The 16,016-nt window shown below is 37.0% G+C and overlaps 1 protein-coding gene across 5 annotated transcripts in view; it reads right to left on the reverse strand.

The window, feature by feature from the left end:
* EHBP1 (EH domain binding protein 1) overlaps positions 1 to 16,016 on the reverse strand; it is a 421,355-nt gene that overhangs the window by 1,734 nt on the left and 403,605 nt on the right. For all 5 annotated transcript variants that reach the window (XM_045294210.1, XM_004710194.2, XM_030886656.2 and 2 more), the window contains 2 exons: positions 7,066 to 7,165; positions 5,860 to 5,933 (listed from right to left, as the gene is read on the reverse strand). In XM_045294210.1, coding sequence (XP_045150145.1) covers positions 5,860 to 5,933; positions 7,066 to 7,165 — 174 coding nt within the window. The remainder of the gene's footprint in view (positions 1 to 5,859; positions 5,934 to 7,065; positions 7,166 to 16,016) is intronic.

Genomic DNA, 16,016 nt, shown 5'->3' on the forward strand with positions numbered 1-16,016 from the left:
GGGCCTGAGGGGGGGTGCTGGAGCCGGCGCCGGGGGAGCCTCGCCTCTTCTCCCCGCCCCCACTCTCCCCCAAACAGCCCATTCTTCACTCCTTTCCTCAGCGCTCTGTTTTAGCAGTTGGATGTATCTCACACTGGGCGCCATATGCTTCACAATAACTTTAAAAGTAGTGAATCGGCTAATTAGCATTTTTCTTTGAAGTAAAAAATAAATTTGCTCTGCAATATTACACTGCAGCTCTCGATCGCGTTCGCATCACAGCCAGTTTTCTTTTGGAGAGGTTTGCTGGGTGGTTTGAAATCAAAGCACTTTTGCACAGGGAAAATTACATTTTTCTTTTTGAAACCCCACGCTACAGAGTTGGAAAACCCGACGAGGAGGGCTCTTTTTATGGGCACGGGCCGCTTTCGGAGGGTCTTAGGCCCCAGCCATGTATCTCCTAAACTTCGCTGGTCTAATCATTTCCTTCAGATGAGCAGCAGCCTCGTTGAACAGAAACAGGACCCAATCGAACATTTAAAGCACTTTTGAAACCAAAGGCAACTGCTCTCTCTGGCCAGACTGTAAGGGCTTGTAGCTGTCAATCAACCCCCAGTCTACCCCGCCTCCCTCATTAGGAAGGTAAACAATGAAAAGAAGAAGTAGATGATGAAGCAGATAGCAGAACAAATGAGGACCTAGAGGGAAACAGGACACCAGCTTCAAAACAAAACAAAACAAAAAAACCAACCCTCAGAGCCACTGACTCACGCAGGGTCCTTCCCGCCCCCTCCCCCAGTAAATGCACTTTCCAAAAAACCAGAGGGGAGCGCAGGCCTTTCGGGTTTCTCGCCCCCCTCCATTGCCCTGGGCAATCACGTTAAAACTCACTTGGCTGGTGCTTATTCAGATAAACCTAACAATGCTCGCCATTGGTTACCATGTGAATCTTCACAAACCACACAAGAATGCGCTGGTTCAAATCCCCCCGACCCCCTCCAAAGCAGAATTTATTCAAGACAGCAAACTGCTCAGCAGCTTTATGAAAGCAAATGGTGCTGGAGGGAATTCGATCTTGTATTTACAAATTCAAAAAATAGATGCATCATCATGCAATGAGGGGTAGAACCGCAGCAAATCCCGAAACCAAGCAAAAGGCTAGAAGGAGTTCAATTCTATCTCTACAAGCTCCAGTATATTATCTACATATAAACATAACGAAAACATGCGGTTCATTAGTGGTCTGCAAAACACAAGCACACAAAATAACTCCACCATTTCATTCTTAAAAAGAAGGCAAATGCAGACGTGTAACGAAATTACTACGGAAAGCTTATTTTCTTCTAGAGTTGAAAAAAATAAAGCAAACGGAAGAGAAACTCTTCTTCTCCACTTATTCTTTGGATTTAAGTGAAAATGAGGTCAGGAATGCTGGAAAATTTTCTTATCTGGTTCTTGTTCTTAATCAGCCTCATTCTACACAGCAGATAAATTAATAGGCTCGGAGGCTGGAAGGATCTGAAAGGTCATCTGGTCTGATTTGGGGTAACTGTCGTTCTACAAATACTCAGAGGGAAGGCCTGGTACATAAAGACAAACCTACACTTTGATAATGTTTAAGAGGATCGGTTTTGATTACTATTAAACCTTCCATTTCCAAATTCAAGAACTCATTGTGATCTTAAGCTTTGATTTGTAATTCTTTATTTTCAAAATATTGTGATCAGGTTTGTTAATTTTATTTTACTCAAGTAAATTCCCTCCACTTTTCACTCAAAAACTGTAACCTAGTTATAATTTCATACAACATAAATTTTAACCATGCATCTAAAAAAATGTATTATTTAACATGGATGAAATGCAATAGACAAAAAATTTCCTAATAATTGTTTCACTGAACTTGACCAATCACTTTTAAGCCTTTAGTAATTACAAATAAGACTTTAATATTGAAAAAAAAAACCACTAGGAGTTTAACAATATGGATGAAAGGAAAAACTCATTTATTTTATTAACATTTGAACTTAACTCATACTTTTATTAACTGTTTCCCAGCTCAATAATGGTATTTTCCATAACTGTAACACAAAATTTAAACCAAAACTACTAGGGAAATTTTCATCATCTGAGTCAAATTTAGTTGAACTTAGAATTTAAAATGTTCGAGCATCAGTTTATAGGATTTTTCAGATTCTGTCATTATCTAATTTATATCTGTGATGGGTTATTAAGTCTATTGTACAGGAAATAGTTATGCACAAATGAATTCTACTCTCACAAAATGACTTTGTCTTTGAGGTAGCATTCTTATAGTGGGACTAAATGATGTCATTTACATGTATTTGAGTGTTAATTTGATAAAATAAATTAACTTGATTTTTGAAAATATAAACAAATTCACTATTACCTTTAAATTTTATTAAGATTCATACTCAATGTTCAATCCTGTTTCTAAATCTTAAAAAAAAAAAACCTCTGTTAAGAAACTTCATTTAGATGTAAGGCATGTTTTAAAAGATGCATCTAAGTTTATGTGTTACCTGGTATGCATTTTAAGACAGGATTACTTATATTGAATATCAGTCACAGCTAGTAGCTACCCTGGCTTTGGGTTGGACAAACTACCAAGTGGGCTCTGATTAATTTAAAGATTCTAGTGTACTTTTGCTATAAAAGCTATCTATATCCTCTTGCAACAAATAGGATTAAGTTTTGATGCTGTATTTGAGCCAATGTATTGAAATAAAGAGATCTGTTAATGTCCATCTGCACTGAGCTGTTTTGTTAATTTTAAAATCTCCTTTTTAGATATAGGGCCAATTATTTATTCACTGATTCAGTTTATTTGCTGATGTTGATAATTACTTTGAAAAAGGGCAAGAGAAATACCTATAAACACTTTAATAGAAAAGACCCAAAGTTCTTGTAGCAAACCTTCAACCTTGCCACTATAAATAAGCCTGGCACTTTGATGAAAATTAACACTAGTTTTGTAAAGAGCACATTGGGGGATTGCAGTCGAGTCTTATCTTTAGTTCCAGTCAACTAGCAATCCTGAAAGAGTTTGCATCATCATCAGAGCAGGCCATTTGATAGGATTCTACTGCTGCACCTAATCAATCTGTGGAAGACTGTGGCTGTGCTGTGTAACAAAGCTAAAATAGATTTACAAATGGGGTTTTAGGGGATAAGCTCCTCCACAGGATTACATATTGATTTTAAATATAAAAAGCTTATCATATAAACCATAACTACAAAAATAGTGAACCTATGCATAAATCCTTTTAAAAGAGCACCCACTTCAAACTAAGCCAAGAATAAATCAAGATGTACAAAATCCTAAAGAAGATCCATTTCTTGTGCAGCAAATGAACATGCCACTTTCTAAAAGCCCACCCCAATGTGTGCAGAAATGAATTTATCTTTCCTGAGGGGGCATTAAATAATCTGGAACAAAAAAACTATAGGAAGAGTATCCAAGACATGTTTGTTAGCTTGAGGGATCCTACAACTTAGCTCAGTAGAATGAAACTCCTGCTATGAAAAACACCTCAGGAGAAAAAAAAAAGGGAGGGGGGAGTGTGTGTTAAAAAAAAAAAACAGGCCTAGGTGATTATGAATTCTCGGAAGAATGGATATATTGAATTTTTTTTGCCCTCACACCAAGCTGCTAATATTTGTCACAATGTGGTATAGCTATTACAATTCTGTACTTTCCTTCCGATAAGTAATTTCAGCAACATGTCCACATGAGAAGATTTCAGTTTTTTATCATTAAAACCATCGTATGGTTACTAAGTGGAAAGGATGGGAAAAGAAAAGTGGAATGAACTTTGAAACAAAGGAAAGCAAAAAACAACTAGCGCTGCCTATTCATGTGTTTTACAGCGGTGTCTTAACACTCCCCAAAGGCTATTCAACTGCATGTGTGTCCCCTTCTAAGAGGGCTGGCTCAGAGGACACAATCTTCACACCGCTGACCATCCAGAGGGTCTGTCCCTCCGTCCCTCTGTAGCACAGCCAGCTCTAGTGTATTTATGTGCAATCAACAGGCTGCCCACTTTCCCGAGTCTCTTTTTCCCTCAACCAACAACTGAAACTGGCCGAGAGATTTAAGGCAGTCACATGTGAGACAATGATACTTATTAAGAAAACAGAACCAAACCAAAACAAAACAAACAAAAAAACCCTAACAACTGTAGTAAAGGTATTTTTAAAAGAAAAGCATAGTTTACTCCTTTTCTTCTTAAAAGGAAAAAAAAGACCACTGTCTAGTGATCTGTTACTTGAACAAGGAGATCAGGCAAGTGAAAACGTTTGAAGAGTTAAAATTGGCTAGGAGTGCACAGGAGCCTGAGATCTTTTATATAATAGCTGGGCTTTTCCTTGAAGATTGGTATTTGGAAGTAAAACCGAACCAGTGTCTAGCTGCCTTGGAAGCTAGCTGTATTTTATCAAGCTGTATTTTAGGGCCTTTTAAAATTTATTACACATAAGAGGGTAGCTTAAAAAAAATTAAAGAATTCTATGTGTGGAATGTAATGTATACCAAGTCTATAAAGAATAGACTGTATAATGAGGAGAGTATTTGCTGTACCTCTTGTTCAATGGACTGTTTAGCTTTTCAATTTCTTTTATAGACCACATTATGACTACAAAACTATACCAAGAAGAAAAATCACATTACTACTCTTATGGACTTTATTTCAATGACAAGAGTCACAGAATTTCTTAAAAACAATTTTGACATATTCTACAATCACTATCAATGATATATTTTGAAATATTTGGGTCACCACTGAATAGCTACATGAAACCTTATAAAGTAAATCTGATTGCTAAATGAAGATATACAAATGTTGTCAGCTATAGTTATTAACTGAAATTATGGATATAAAAGTAAACTATATATAAAACTTCCAGAAATATGTAAAACAATAGTGTCCATTTTCTTTGACAGTACTGTTTATTAAAATATTTTTTTAAGGACCAGGCTTCACTTGGCTTTCTCTCACAAACCCAAATTTCCAGTTTCAAAACTAATTAGAATTGACTTATTATGGATCAAGGACCTTATCAGGTGAAGAACGGAATTACCATGGACAATCAATGGGTTAAGAGGTCAATGTAGAATAGGAAAATCAATTTGCATTGATTAGACAAAAGGTTCATTTTATAGAGCCCAAAGGATTAGTTTTTAAGCGGACATCTTTGAACTATAAGACATTTTCAACTAAGAGGTGTAAGGAGAACAACATGAAGAAACACCCAAGACTTGAAAAATAAATGCAATCAATGCTGTTGATGCTTACTTATCCTAGGAACTATGGTTATGATTACTACAGAATTCATTTGAAAGCTTTATGAAAAGTGTGGAAAGTATTTCATTTATCTCCTCTGTCAATCTTAGTCTAAATAGTCACTTAATAGGAGTCATCATCATAAGAATTATAGTGCTCTGACTGGTGACTTATTTCAGTGTTGGCATCAATGAAACACTAAGGTGAAATTTAGAATCTCTGAAAAATCAAAATGAAAAATCTTTTTTCAAATCTCCCCAGTAGACACAGCTTTAAATTACATGTAAGAAAAACATAATTAACTCTCCTAATTCCTTATATTTTCCTTTTATGAACATTTAAACTTACTGAACCAAAATTTAAGTCAGTTTTGTTCTTAATAGCCAATATAATGATTATCTGCGGGAGAGTCCTCAGATTTATAAGACAACTGTCGTCCGCCATTAAGGCGTTTATTTGCAAGTCCGGTAGGTCCCTAGTCAGACAAGACCTGGTCAGAGCAGGTGTGTATGACACTCTTTTAAATCTCTTTGACAACTGACACCTTGAATAACACCTCACCCACCTGAGCACGTCTTACCTTCAATGGCTAGCATGGCTCGCAATTCCCGGTTTAGCAGCTCGTACCTTCGCTCTAAGTCATGCTCTTTTTCCCTAGGCAAGTTACAAAAGTTCATCAATATGCTAATTACTAAATCATTAAACACTTATAAGAACCTTTAGCTTACATTGATTTGAGGGCTCATAACTGACTTTTCTCTTTGACTTTAAGCTACTCCGAATAAATGATACACACACCTCAAACCTTCCTCAGGTAGGCTATTTACTAGTGCTATTATTTTCCTCCTTTGATTCTAAATTGCACTGAGGTGTATTTTAATCTGCGGAAAGGAAATTTCATTCTTCACTACTTCTTGTATTAAGTGCCAGGGTTGAAGCTCTTTTTGGGTGAAACGTTATTCATGACTTACAATAAGCACATTTTTGTCTAAAACTTCGTGTGAAATGACTACAAGACACATAAAGTACTACCAGTGCAAACTTAATATAGAAACAAGTAAAAACTCAAGTTTTGGTTTCTTACTAATTCATCCAGTTCAGGAGTAGCAGAAGTTACAAAAAGAGTTTCTCACGGAAACAAAGCCTGCGAGCCTGCTCCTTCCCTCACTAGGTGGCACACTCTGAGAGTGTGTCCAGAGCCCACTGCCGAGCAGGAAGTCCTGCCGGGAACTAAACGCTGAGGAGGAGGGATGCTTCCAATTGGTCTACGCTCCATTTTACCATCCTCTTGTTAGACTAAAAAGGTCACTTCTGTTTAAGTCACTGATCTTTACTTCTACTACTTAGGGTTACATCACCGAAAGAAATGCAAATGTACTTTTGTCCTTAGGAAGAGTTACCTATTTTTGAAAATTACAATGAGTATTAACTAAACTTCAGCTTTGTATTTCATCCCTTCTCACCCTCAATACAGACCAAGCTTCCTTTTCTTGGCAAAAGTGGTTTTATATTTCTCAGGCAGGAAAGTTCTTATATTTATTGGACTTCTTTAAATACAAAAGGAAAACATTCTTTTTTTCCTGTGTCTCATTACTTCATTTTTAAATTCTTACAGTTCTGCTAAAAATCAACTGTATACTATGTTGGATTTTTATATAAAACATAAGTTTCTAAGGAAAGAAAAACAAATAAAGCCTAATAAATATAAAGCCCCAAAGACAGTACATAACACAATGCCTACGAATCATCAATGTTGGAGGACACAAGCACAGGGGGAAGTACTTACAGAAGAGAGAGCTGGTTCATTCTTCTTATCAAGGCATTTTTCTTGTTAACTAACATAAACCATTCCTGCATCATTGCTTCTTCTTCTTCTGCATTCCTGCCTATTGTTCAAGAAGAGTTAGCTATTACTATATGACATTTCCAAGACAAATAACAGTGTAGTACAGTTTATTTTTAAACATGAAAAAATCCTTAAAAAAGACATATATATATATATATCACTCTAGCTGCCCTAATAGTACATGTTTACACTAACATAAGATTAAAGTCAAAGGCCTGAAAAAAAGAAATCAGCATTTAAAAACTTATAAGCCAATCTCCCAACGCTGAGATTATGCAGCATGCATTTTTCAGAGCCCCTTAACATACCTACAGATCATATTAACACTAAGTACAGTAAACAAGTGTTCCACCTTTTAAATCCTCCCCAGAGGCAGACTTATTATTATGTTTCAATGAGGGGCTCATGGCGCTGACAGACATATGGTCACGATAAAAAACAAGGAAAACATTTAAAAATCATTATGAGAATTATAAGACTAGCAGGATGATCAGAAAGGTCCAGAGATTGTGTGAAAGCTTCCACTTGTAACAACTTGCTTTTTTTCTTCTTATTTTCCTTCTCAGAAGGAAAGGAAGGGTTTAGACCAGTGGTTCTCAACCTTCCTAATGCTGCGACCCTTTAATACAATTCTTCATGTGGTGGTGGCCCCCCTCCCCGACCCAGCCACAAAAATACAGTTCCTCATGTTGTGGTGACCCACCAACCATAAAATTATTCTCATTGCTACTTTATAACTATAATTTTGCTATTGTTATGAATTGGATGACCCCTGTGAAGGGGTCACGACCCACAGGTTGAGAACCACTGGGATTATACCATGCTAAACCAGCCCTAATAGGAGAAACCACTCGCAAATTATGGAATGTATTATAAGTTACCGAGCTACAAAAAAACAGATTAAACAACAACAGGAAGAAACAAAAACTCTATATATTGCTGGTAAAAAAAGGTACTGCATCAAGTATAATAATGATCAATACATCTGAAAATATTGGAACAAATGACCTGAGCTGGAAGTCTATCTAAATTTTAGATTATAAAGTTACTGACTACATACAGAATGCATTTAAAATTCACTATCATTAGTACTCATTCCTTCATTGTTTCCTCCCCCAAGAAAAATCTTGTTTTCCCCCAACTTGTTCCTCACCCATTCTTGGTTTAACTGCTCTGCTAGGGCGTTTTTTATTAATTCTCAGTTCACTTTCCATGCAGTATTCACGGGGTTAATGCTAATGCCTAATGAGAAATTACACATCCCAGTTAAGACTATCAGTCTTTAAGTTTTCTTTTCTTTTCCAAGCAAGGGTTGTTGTTGTTTGTTTGTTTGTTTCTTAGGGAGGCCCTTGGGTGGTACAAATGATTGAATGCTGGACTGAGAATTTAAAAGGTTGGCAGTTTAAACCCATCCAGAGGTTTCTCGGCAGCAAAGTCTGGGAATTTGCTTCCCAAAGGTCACCGAGCCTTGAAATTTCACTGGAGCACTTGTACTGCACACTTGGGGCCCCACGATGACCACGGGTCCTTCACTAACAGCAGCAACGTTTACTAGGCCATTTAAAACTCCAAACAAGTACAGAGATAAAATGGAGTAAGAACTTACATAGTCTCTTTCACCAACTCCACCCTCTCCAATCCTCTACTGCCTTCTAAATGTATCTCCTTCTCCACATAGGTAGTTCCATTATCCATATACTCCAGACACCCAGAGGTTTCTTTTTCTTAAATGTGGTCTTTCCTAAGTTAGACCCTGCGATTTGCTTGTTTCATGCCATCTGAGGAGCTGCTCCCTTCTTTTTTGTGCTTGCCTTAATTCTGGGAGCACCATAACCTATTTAACTCTATCTGTTTATAATGGAAACAAACTATGGAGAGCTGTTCTATGCATAAAAGATTAAACATGCATTTTGGAGCTCCCCTGAACATGGGTCTCTGTTGTTGATCGTAAGGGTGAACAGCGAGGACGCACACTGGCATTAAATGCTGTGCAAACTTCATGGTAGGAAGCAGACTTCAGAGAGATTCTTTTAGAGTCTGAACAAAAGTCTTTATTGTTTTACAGTATTTTTAATCTCTCTTTTAGGGTAGCTGGTGCTGTATTCACTTTGGACCATGTGATGTCTTGACACTGGTCATGTGATATAGGCTGCGATAGGCACAAATCCCTGGGTAGCAACAAAAGAAGAAAGAGTAAAAAGAAAAAGCTGAGAAAAAGCTTGCAATTTGGAAAAAGGCCAATTGTACCCTGGTGAAGGCCTTTTTGATCAGTGAAATGACACATGTGTGCAATATTAATAGGTATAGATTTTATGGTATTTTACTTTCTGATTAAAGACATAATTCTTGTGCTCATAACCTAAGTGGTTCTAAAATTATCAACATATTAAAACTTTGTTTTGAGTTTAACTTAACCTATAATTGAGGCTTTCAGGCAACACCAGAAACAACCAGCCTATTCTTAAATTAGCATCATTTTCTTCAATGAAAGACTACTTCCTTGAGAATAACAATGTTGATGTGGTGCTGTGTTGTTTTCTGTTGAACTCATGCCTATGATTTCTAGGTAAGAAAAAAGATCTCCCTCCTCTAATTGTTAGGATATTACTAATAATACAATTGTTTTATGTTTCAAGAAGATAAATTAGCCCAACCATAAGGAATATTAAGAGAGACATTATTCAGGGCCCACAATGATATACATCCATTGTTTAAATTAGCTGAAAAAAATTATTCAAAAATAAATCAATTCTGTTTCTCTAAATCCTTATCTGAGATAGTAGTAATACACCATGATGGAAATCTATATTTAGCCTAGTAATAAAAAAATTACATTTTCTCCTAATACATCATTACACTATTGTTTTAGGAATTTATGATTTTTTAAATTTAAAAAGCTTTTAAAGCCAGTAAGTTGAACCATTGCAAATTAATCCTGACTTTAATAACTGGTTAAAGACCCCTTTAGCTTTATAAGTAACAAAAAATATTAAAGCCTGTGATCACAGTGAGCTTTTCTCATTTCTCCTCTAACCATTTGTTATTTAATCCAATACTAGTAATCCAATTTGTCCATCAGACTTTTAAAGGGCAGAATGCAACTTCCTCAGCTTAGACACTTTTCAAAGTACAATATATTTTTCAAATGAATGCTAGATGTTTCATTTTTCCCAACTGTTCCTAGCTCTAATGCATGAGGGAAAAAAAAGAACAAGATGAACATTGTTCATACTGATTAAGTAAGAGCTCATTAAAGAGCTGTCAGAGCGGTACTTTGAATATGCATGAAGCATATAATCAGATCTAGTACCGTCACTAGAGGAGAATACGGTAAGTACAAAGGATTGATTTAATTACTTAGAGTGGGCCGTGGCGGTAGAGCAGTCTTGTTAGTGCAAAAAGAAAAGGAGGCTGTATTCTGGCACGGTTAGAAAAAAGGCAGTTTTAGCTTCTGCCACAATGCCTAATCTCAGAATAAAGCACTTTACATTGTAGCTTAAAATGAAGACGGTCATGATTTTATAAAATGGGCCTAAATCATTTTATCTTGTTTAACCTCACCTGGTTAACTACTTCTCTTCTAAAATTATCTTTAATTTGTAATTACGACCACACTTTTGTCACCTTAATTTTTCCTCCAGTCTCATGAACTGATATAGTTAAGGCATAAACTATTGAAGATCATTTTGAAATTTTAAAATGACAAACTCATATAGTTCTATATATAGTTACCAAAATGAGAAAGCCTGGCTGGGCTGTTATATCTGTATTTTAAAACCAAGCACCTTGTGTTTACAATAAACACACTGCCAATACAGGCATCATATTCAGGGTTTAAATAGTCATCACCTTAGCCTTGTAAATTATTGAGTAATGAGTATAATTTTTGGTAATTCCCCCCCTCAAATTTATTCCCTTAAAGATGTTTTCATTATGCTTCCAGAATGTCTTCACACCACACTCACTCAATATCAATTTTTCTTTTAGTTATTATAGCTGAAGAATTCATGAAAATGACTAATCATGGATAATGATAATGGCAGGAAAAGTAGCAATCTACAAAGATGCTTTCAGGCCATTCTTCCTATACCTAGTTAACAAAAACCACGCAACACATGGCAGCACACAGCTACGACAGTAAACACTTTTATGGGATCAATGCTTTAAGGTTAAGATTTTTATTTCTTTTAAGAATTCATTCATCCATCCATCCAGGAATCTGTATGCATTTTTTCCCCCAGAAGTACTTTCAATATGTTTTTAAATGGATAAAAGAAAAATCTTATCAAACTACCTGAGAGTATGAATCATATTTTTAATTAATGCAAACTAATTGACCTTTCCTAATTAATCTTGTAGTGTAAACTTATTCTCTGTTCAGACAGATAGATTTTTAGACAATGAATTCTTGCAAATATGTAAAATAATATACACATTTTTTTGCTGATGAATTCAATGGGAAACGGTAAAAACACAAGATGTGTAGGTTGTTGTATACATGGACAAATTCAATCTTTTCTACCATGGCAACACTGAAGGATGCTGAAATATTCCCATGACCTCATAGCAGGGATGCTCTTAAAGGACACAACGCTGTAAAACCAAACCAAACGTATAAACAAGACAGCTGCCATTATAAATGGTCCTGATGCTGTGATTATAAGAATGTATCAACCTTCAGAAGATGTCACATGCTGCAACAGAGACACACAGGAAGGTGCTCCACTAAATACCTGGCAGCGGAGAAACATTTTAAAGCAAAGGAGGTGAAATATGCTAGATTTATTTAATGGATGAGAAAGATGCATTAACTGTAGTTATGTAAGGTTATGGAGAAATTGCTTCCAAAGCCAGCGTTAAAACAGGACTCTACTGTTCTAGCTTTAGGGATTATTTTAAATTCAAGAAGTGGAATTGTATTAAGAAAATAAATTATACTCTATAAGTGAAAAACGGACACTCCTATGCTAAGAATATCCTCAAATAGAAATCAATTGAAAAACAGAAATCTCATAATCTTTACTGATGTTTTCAGCAGTAATTGTCTTAAAACTATATGCTCAGAGTGATGTATGTTACAGTATTAAGAATAGAACCTTTAGGGACAATCCTTTTTCCTTTTGTTGAAGTAAAAAAAATCTAATACACTCCCTCAAACACACTTTTATTTACCTATCCACTAGGTAAGGAGGAGTTTGTGAGGAGGGGTTTGGTCCAAAATCTCTCCACAGATAACTTTTACTAGACTTCCCACATGTGTAAATATGTCCCGCAGGAGGAGAGGCACACAGACCTCCACCAAAGTTCTTACTTAGTAAACTTACTCATATCTCTCAAGGTTGGAAATTAAAAGGAGTGTTCTTGTATCAGCTCCTTAATGGAGTCTGAACAGTCTTTTTAATGCTAATGTCAGTGCTAGCTAACAACAGAAAGAAAATAAAGCTTTGTAGTAGTATGGGAAACTTCACTGATGAAATTCTTTATACACATTTCATCTAATTTAGCATTTTTTCCCATCCTAGCTTATATGATCAAACTCCTCAGCAGATAGCCTTATTAAATATGGATGTGTATATGTGTGTGTTTGTGTGTGTGTGTGTATGAAGGCTTATAGAGCAGATCATCAGTTTCACTTTCAACACTTCATACACATTTTGTTTCAATTCATCTACTGCAATTCCTTCAATGTACTATCACTTATTCCACTTCCACCCTGTTTCCTGCCCTCCTCCTTCCCTTACCTTTTTTTCCTTGGGTAAATGATGCCCTTTTGATCTTAAATGGTTTATAATTTTCATACTGGGATGAGTTTAATTCCTGAACTGAAGGGTGACAAAGGGCCATGGTGAGTCTTGGGGGTTCCATCAGTCTTTATTTGGCCTCTTCTATGATTTTGGGTTTTGTTCCCCATTTTCTCCCTCTCTAGTCAGGACTTTCACACACAGTCCCCTTTCAGAGTTATTGGTAGTGGGCACCATCTAGTTCTTCTGGTCTCAGAGTTGCAGAGGCGGTTGTAACATGGAATTAGTTTGTTAAACTAATTGTTTCTATACGTCTTTTAAAAATTATTTTTTCCCTTGTGATTTACACGGAAGGTTTAGCATTTTAAAAAATCATATATTAGATGGGATTGCACCATAACACTACAGTGTTCAGAACTTCCAAAGGTTTTAATTGGACTACCTTTTGGGTGATGGATGACTATCTCGCTTATCTACAGAGAGGTACTCTGCTAAAGTTAAAAACACTCAGAACTCCAAAGTTGTCTTTATATATATATTTTTAAGGTACATTTATTTAGTAAAATATAGGAAGTAACTCTGTGTGTGTGTGTGGTGGAGGTGGTGGTAGTGGTGGTGGTGGTGGTGGTGGGTTCGAATAGAGGAACTTTGTTAAGAATCTCCGAGCAGAGAAATCACTGCACCAGCCTCCATGGCTGGTTCTCCAGTGCTTCCCCTGCCCACATGAAAATAGGTCTTTAAATATATGTGAAGAGGAAATTCTGATGGGGATAGCAAGGGTTTGTAGGAAATGTAGTGCATGCTCAGTTGAAATCTCCACCTTCACACCCCTGCCCTACCACATCCCCCCACTCCCATCCCCACCAGGAATAGAGTTCATACCCATAATTCTTTATGGGATCAAGGATGAAGGTCTTTACTTCTATAGCTACTTCTTGCTTTTGTAAGATACAGTGTAGTATCACCCTGCCAATATGAGTAGAAATCTCTTAATCTATTCCGTATTCCAGGGGAGCAAGCTCTTTCAGGTAGACATGCTGGACTTAAGGCTCTGAGTCACTCATAGGCACTGGCCAGCAGTCTAGGTTTTTCAGGATTGACAGGCCTGTGCTTTCAGAAGATTCTACCAGCAGTCACACACTAAAGGTTGCCCTAGGGGAAGTTCTTGATTATGAGGCAAAAGAGAGGTGAGACTGGATTGGCACATATCATTGCCACATGTGTCTAAGAACAATATTAAAAGCACAAACAATTCTGATTTTCTTCTACTTCATTCTTAGAAATTCTTAATTTAAGCTTTATTATAAAAAACTGTAACAAAAAAGCCAAGCAGGGGTTGCTGGGTCAACAGGCTGAAATGAAAGGACAAAGGAAACTCCCTGTTTTTCTACTTGTTCTAGTTGTGAGGACACTTTTCGGCCATGCTTCCTAATTCATGTGTCTCTCTATACATGTGGGTGCATCACTCTCTCTATGAGCACAGTTTCTAGGATGTATAGTTGCACAGTTAGCAATGTATGTGTAGATAGAGTACTGAAGACAGCTTTGGGACTGATTCAAGGGAGAAAGTCCCTGTTATAAGCATCATTTAATGGAACCGATTTCTGTGTACTTGGAGACTCAATTAGGTATCTGCCAATGGGGTGGGGAAGGGGGGGTGTTTGAACTGTGAGGTACCGTTAACCTGTGAAGGTTCCCTGCTATTTCTCCGCTCCCCTGAAGCCTCCTTTGGGCCACATCTGGCAGGTTCCTCTATATCCCTTCCTGTCCTAGACAGTCATGTCACGAGAAGGACTCCAAAAGTGGCTACAGATGTGAGAGACCTAAGTGCCAAAGATGGACATGAAGAGCTTGAAGAAGGCTTTATCCTCAAAGGCAGGGATGGAGAAAAAGCATTAAGGCATTCCAAAACACATGACTTTAAGTATCTATATGCTTGAATATATGTATAAATCTCAACTCATAACTATTGAAATTCATAGTGACCCTACCAGCAAAACTGGCCCAAAGGGGTTCTACACTGTCACAGCTTTGTCTTGCAGAACAGGTGATGGGTTTGAACTGCCCACCTTTCAGTTAGCAGCCACGTGCTTACCCACTGGTATATATGTGTAGCTAAATTAAATTAAGTATGGCAACAGATATTTCTAACTTCATATATTTGAGTAGCTAAAATTTCAAAGGAGATCTTCTCACTGGTGAAATGGGAACATTGCTATTTTCTGAGTCGTTTAGGCGCATGTGTGAGTCTTTTTGTAAAGTGCCTTGGGAACCTGATCCATAATTTAAATAAGTTACAGAAAACACTGGATTTACACACTTTAGAAGTAAATACCTCTTGGAAATTAAGGCTTACTTTTGTGAATGTTTGTTTACTTTAATTCTAAGACACTCCTGTGCTTAAGATTATAAATTCTGATAGGGCCAAGCATAGCACATAATTGTCTTAAAAAAAAAAACTGATTGAGTCAATGTTGACTCATAGCGCCACCCCAATGGGTTTCCAAGATTGTGTTAACTGTTGACCGGAGTAGAAAGCTCAGTCTTTCTCTTGAGGAGCTGCAGATGGTTTTGAACTGGGAATGCGTTTGGTGTTTTTATTGCTGTAAGAACAACCACAAGACTTGCCTCATATTGTGAAAGGAATTGATAAAAACCCATGCAGAGCCCCTAGGCTCATAGCCGAGATTCTATCTGCAAGTTCTGATGGTGATAATGAAGAGGGTCATGATAATGTGTGCAGCACTGAGCCAAGAACTGGAAAGACAAAGATATCACGATGTGGTCCCGGCCTTGGAAATGGCTCAGAGCCTACTGTGGAGACAACCATCTAAACAGGGACAACGGGAGGGAGGGTAAAGTTCACAACTCCACAGGCACAAATGACATTTTTAATCTGTTAGTATAACTAGACAGCCTGTAGTTAGTATATCATTGGTCACATGTGGGACAGGTAAAAAATGGAGGTGAATCAGTACAGATTCATCTCTGCAGCTGGAAAAACAAAGTGCAGGCCCTTCTTGGTCAGCAGGGTCATCATGACATACAAAAGACAGCTACACGGGGGTTTAAGTGGAGAGAAAATGTTTTGAGAATGATGTACAAATGCGCTTTACACAATTGATGTGTGTATGGATTGCGATAACAGTT

This window comes from Echinops telfairi, unplaced genomic scaffold (assembly GCF_000313985.2).
Source record: "Echinops telfairi isolate 266 unplaced genomic scaffold, ASM31398v2 ScPeMD7_2573;HRSCAF=3158, whole genome shotgun sequence".
NCBI classification, from domain to species: domain Eukaryota; kingdom Metazoa; phylum Chordata; class Mammalia; order Afrosoricida; family Tenrecidae; genus Echinops; species Echinops telfairi.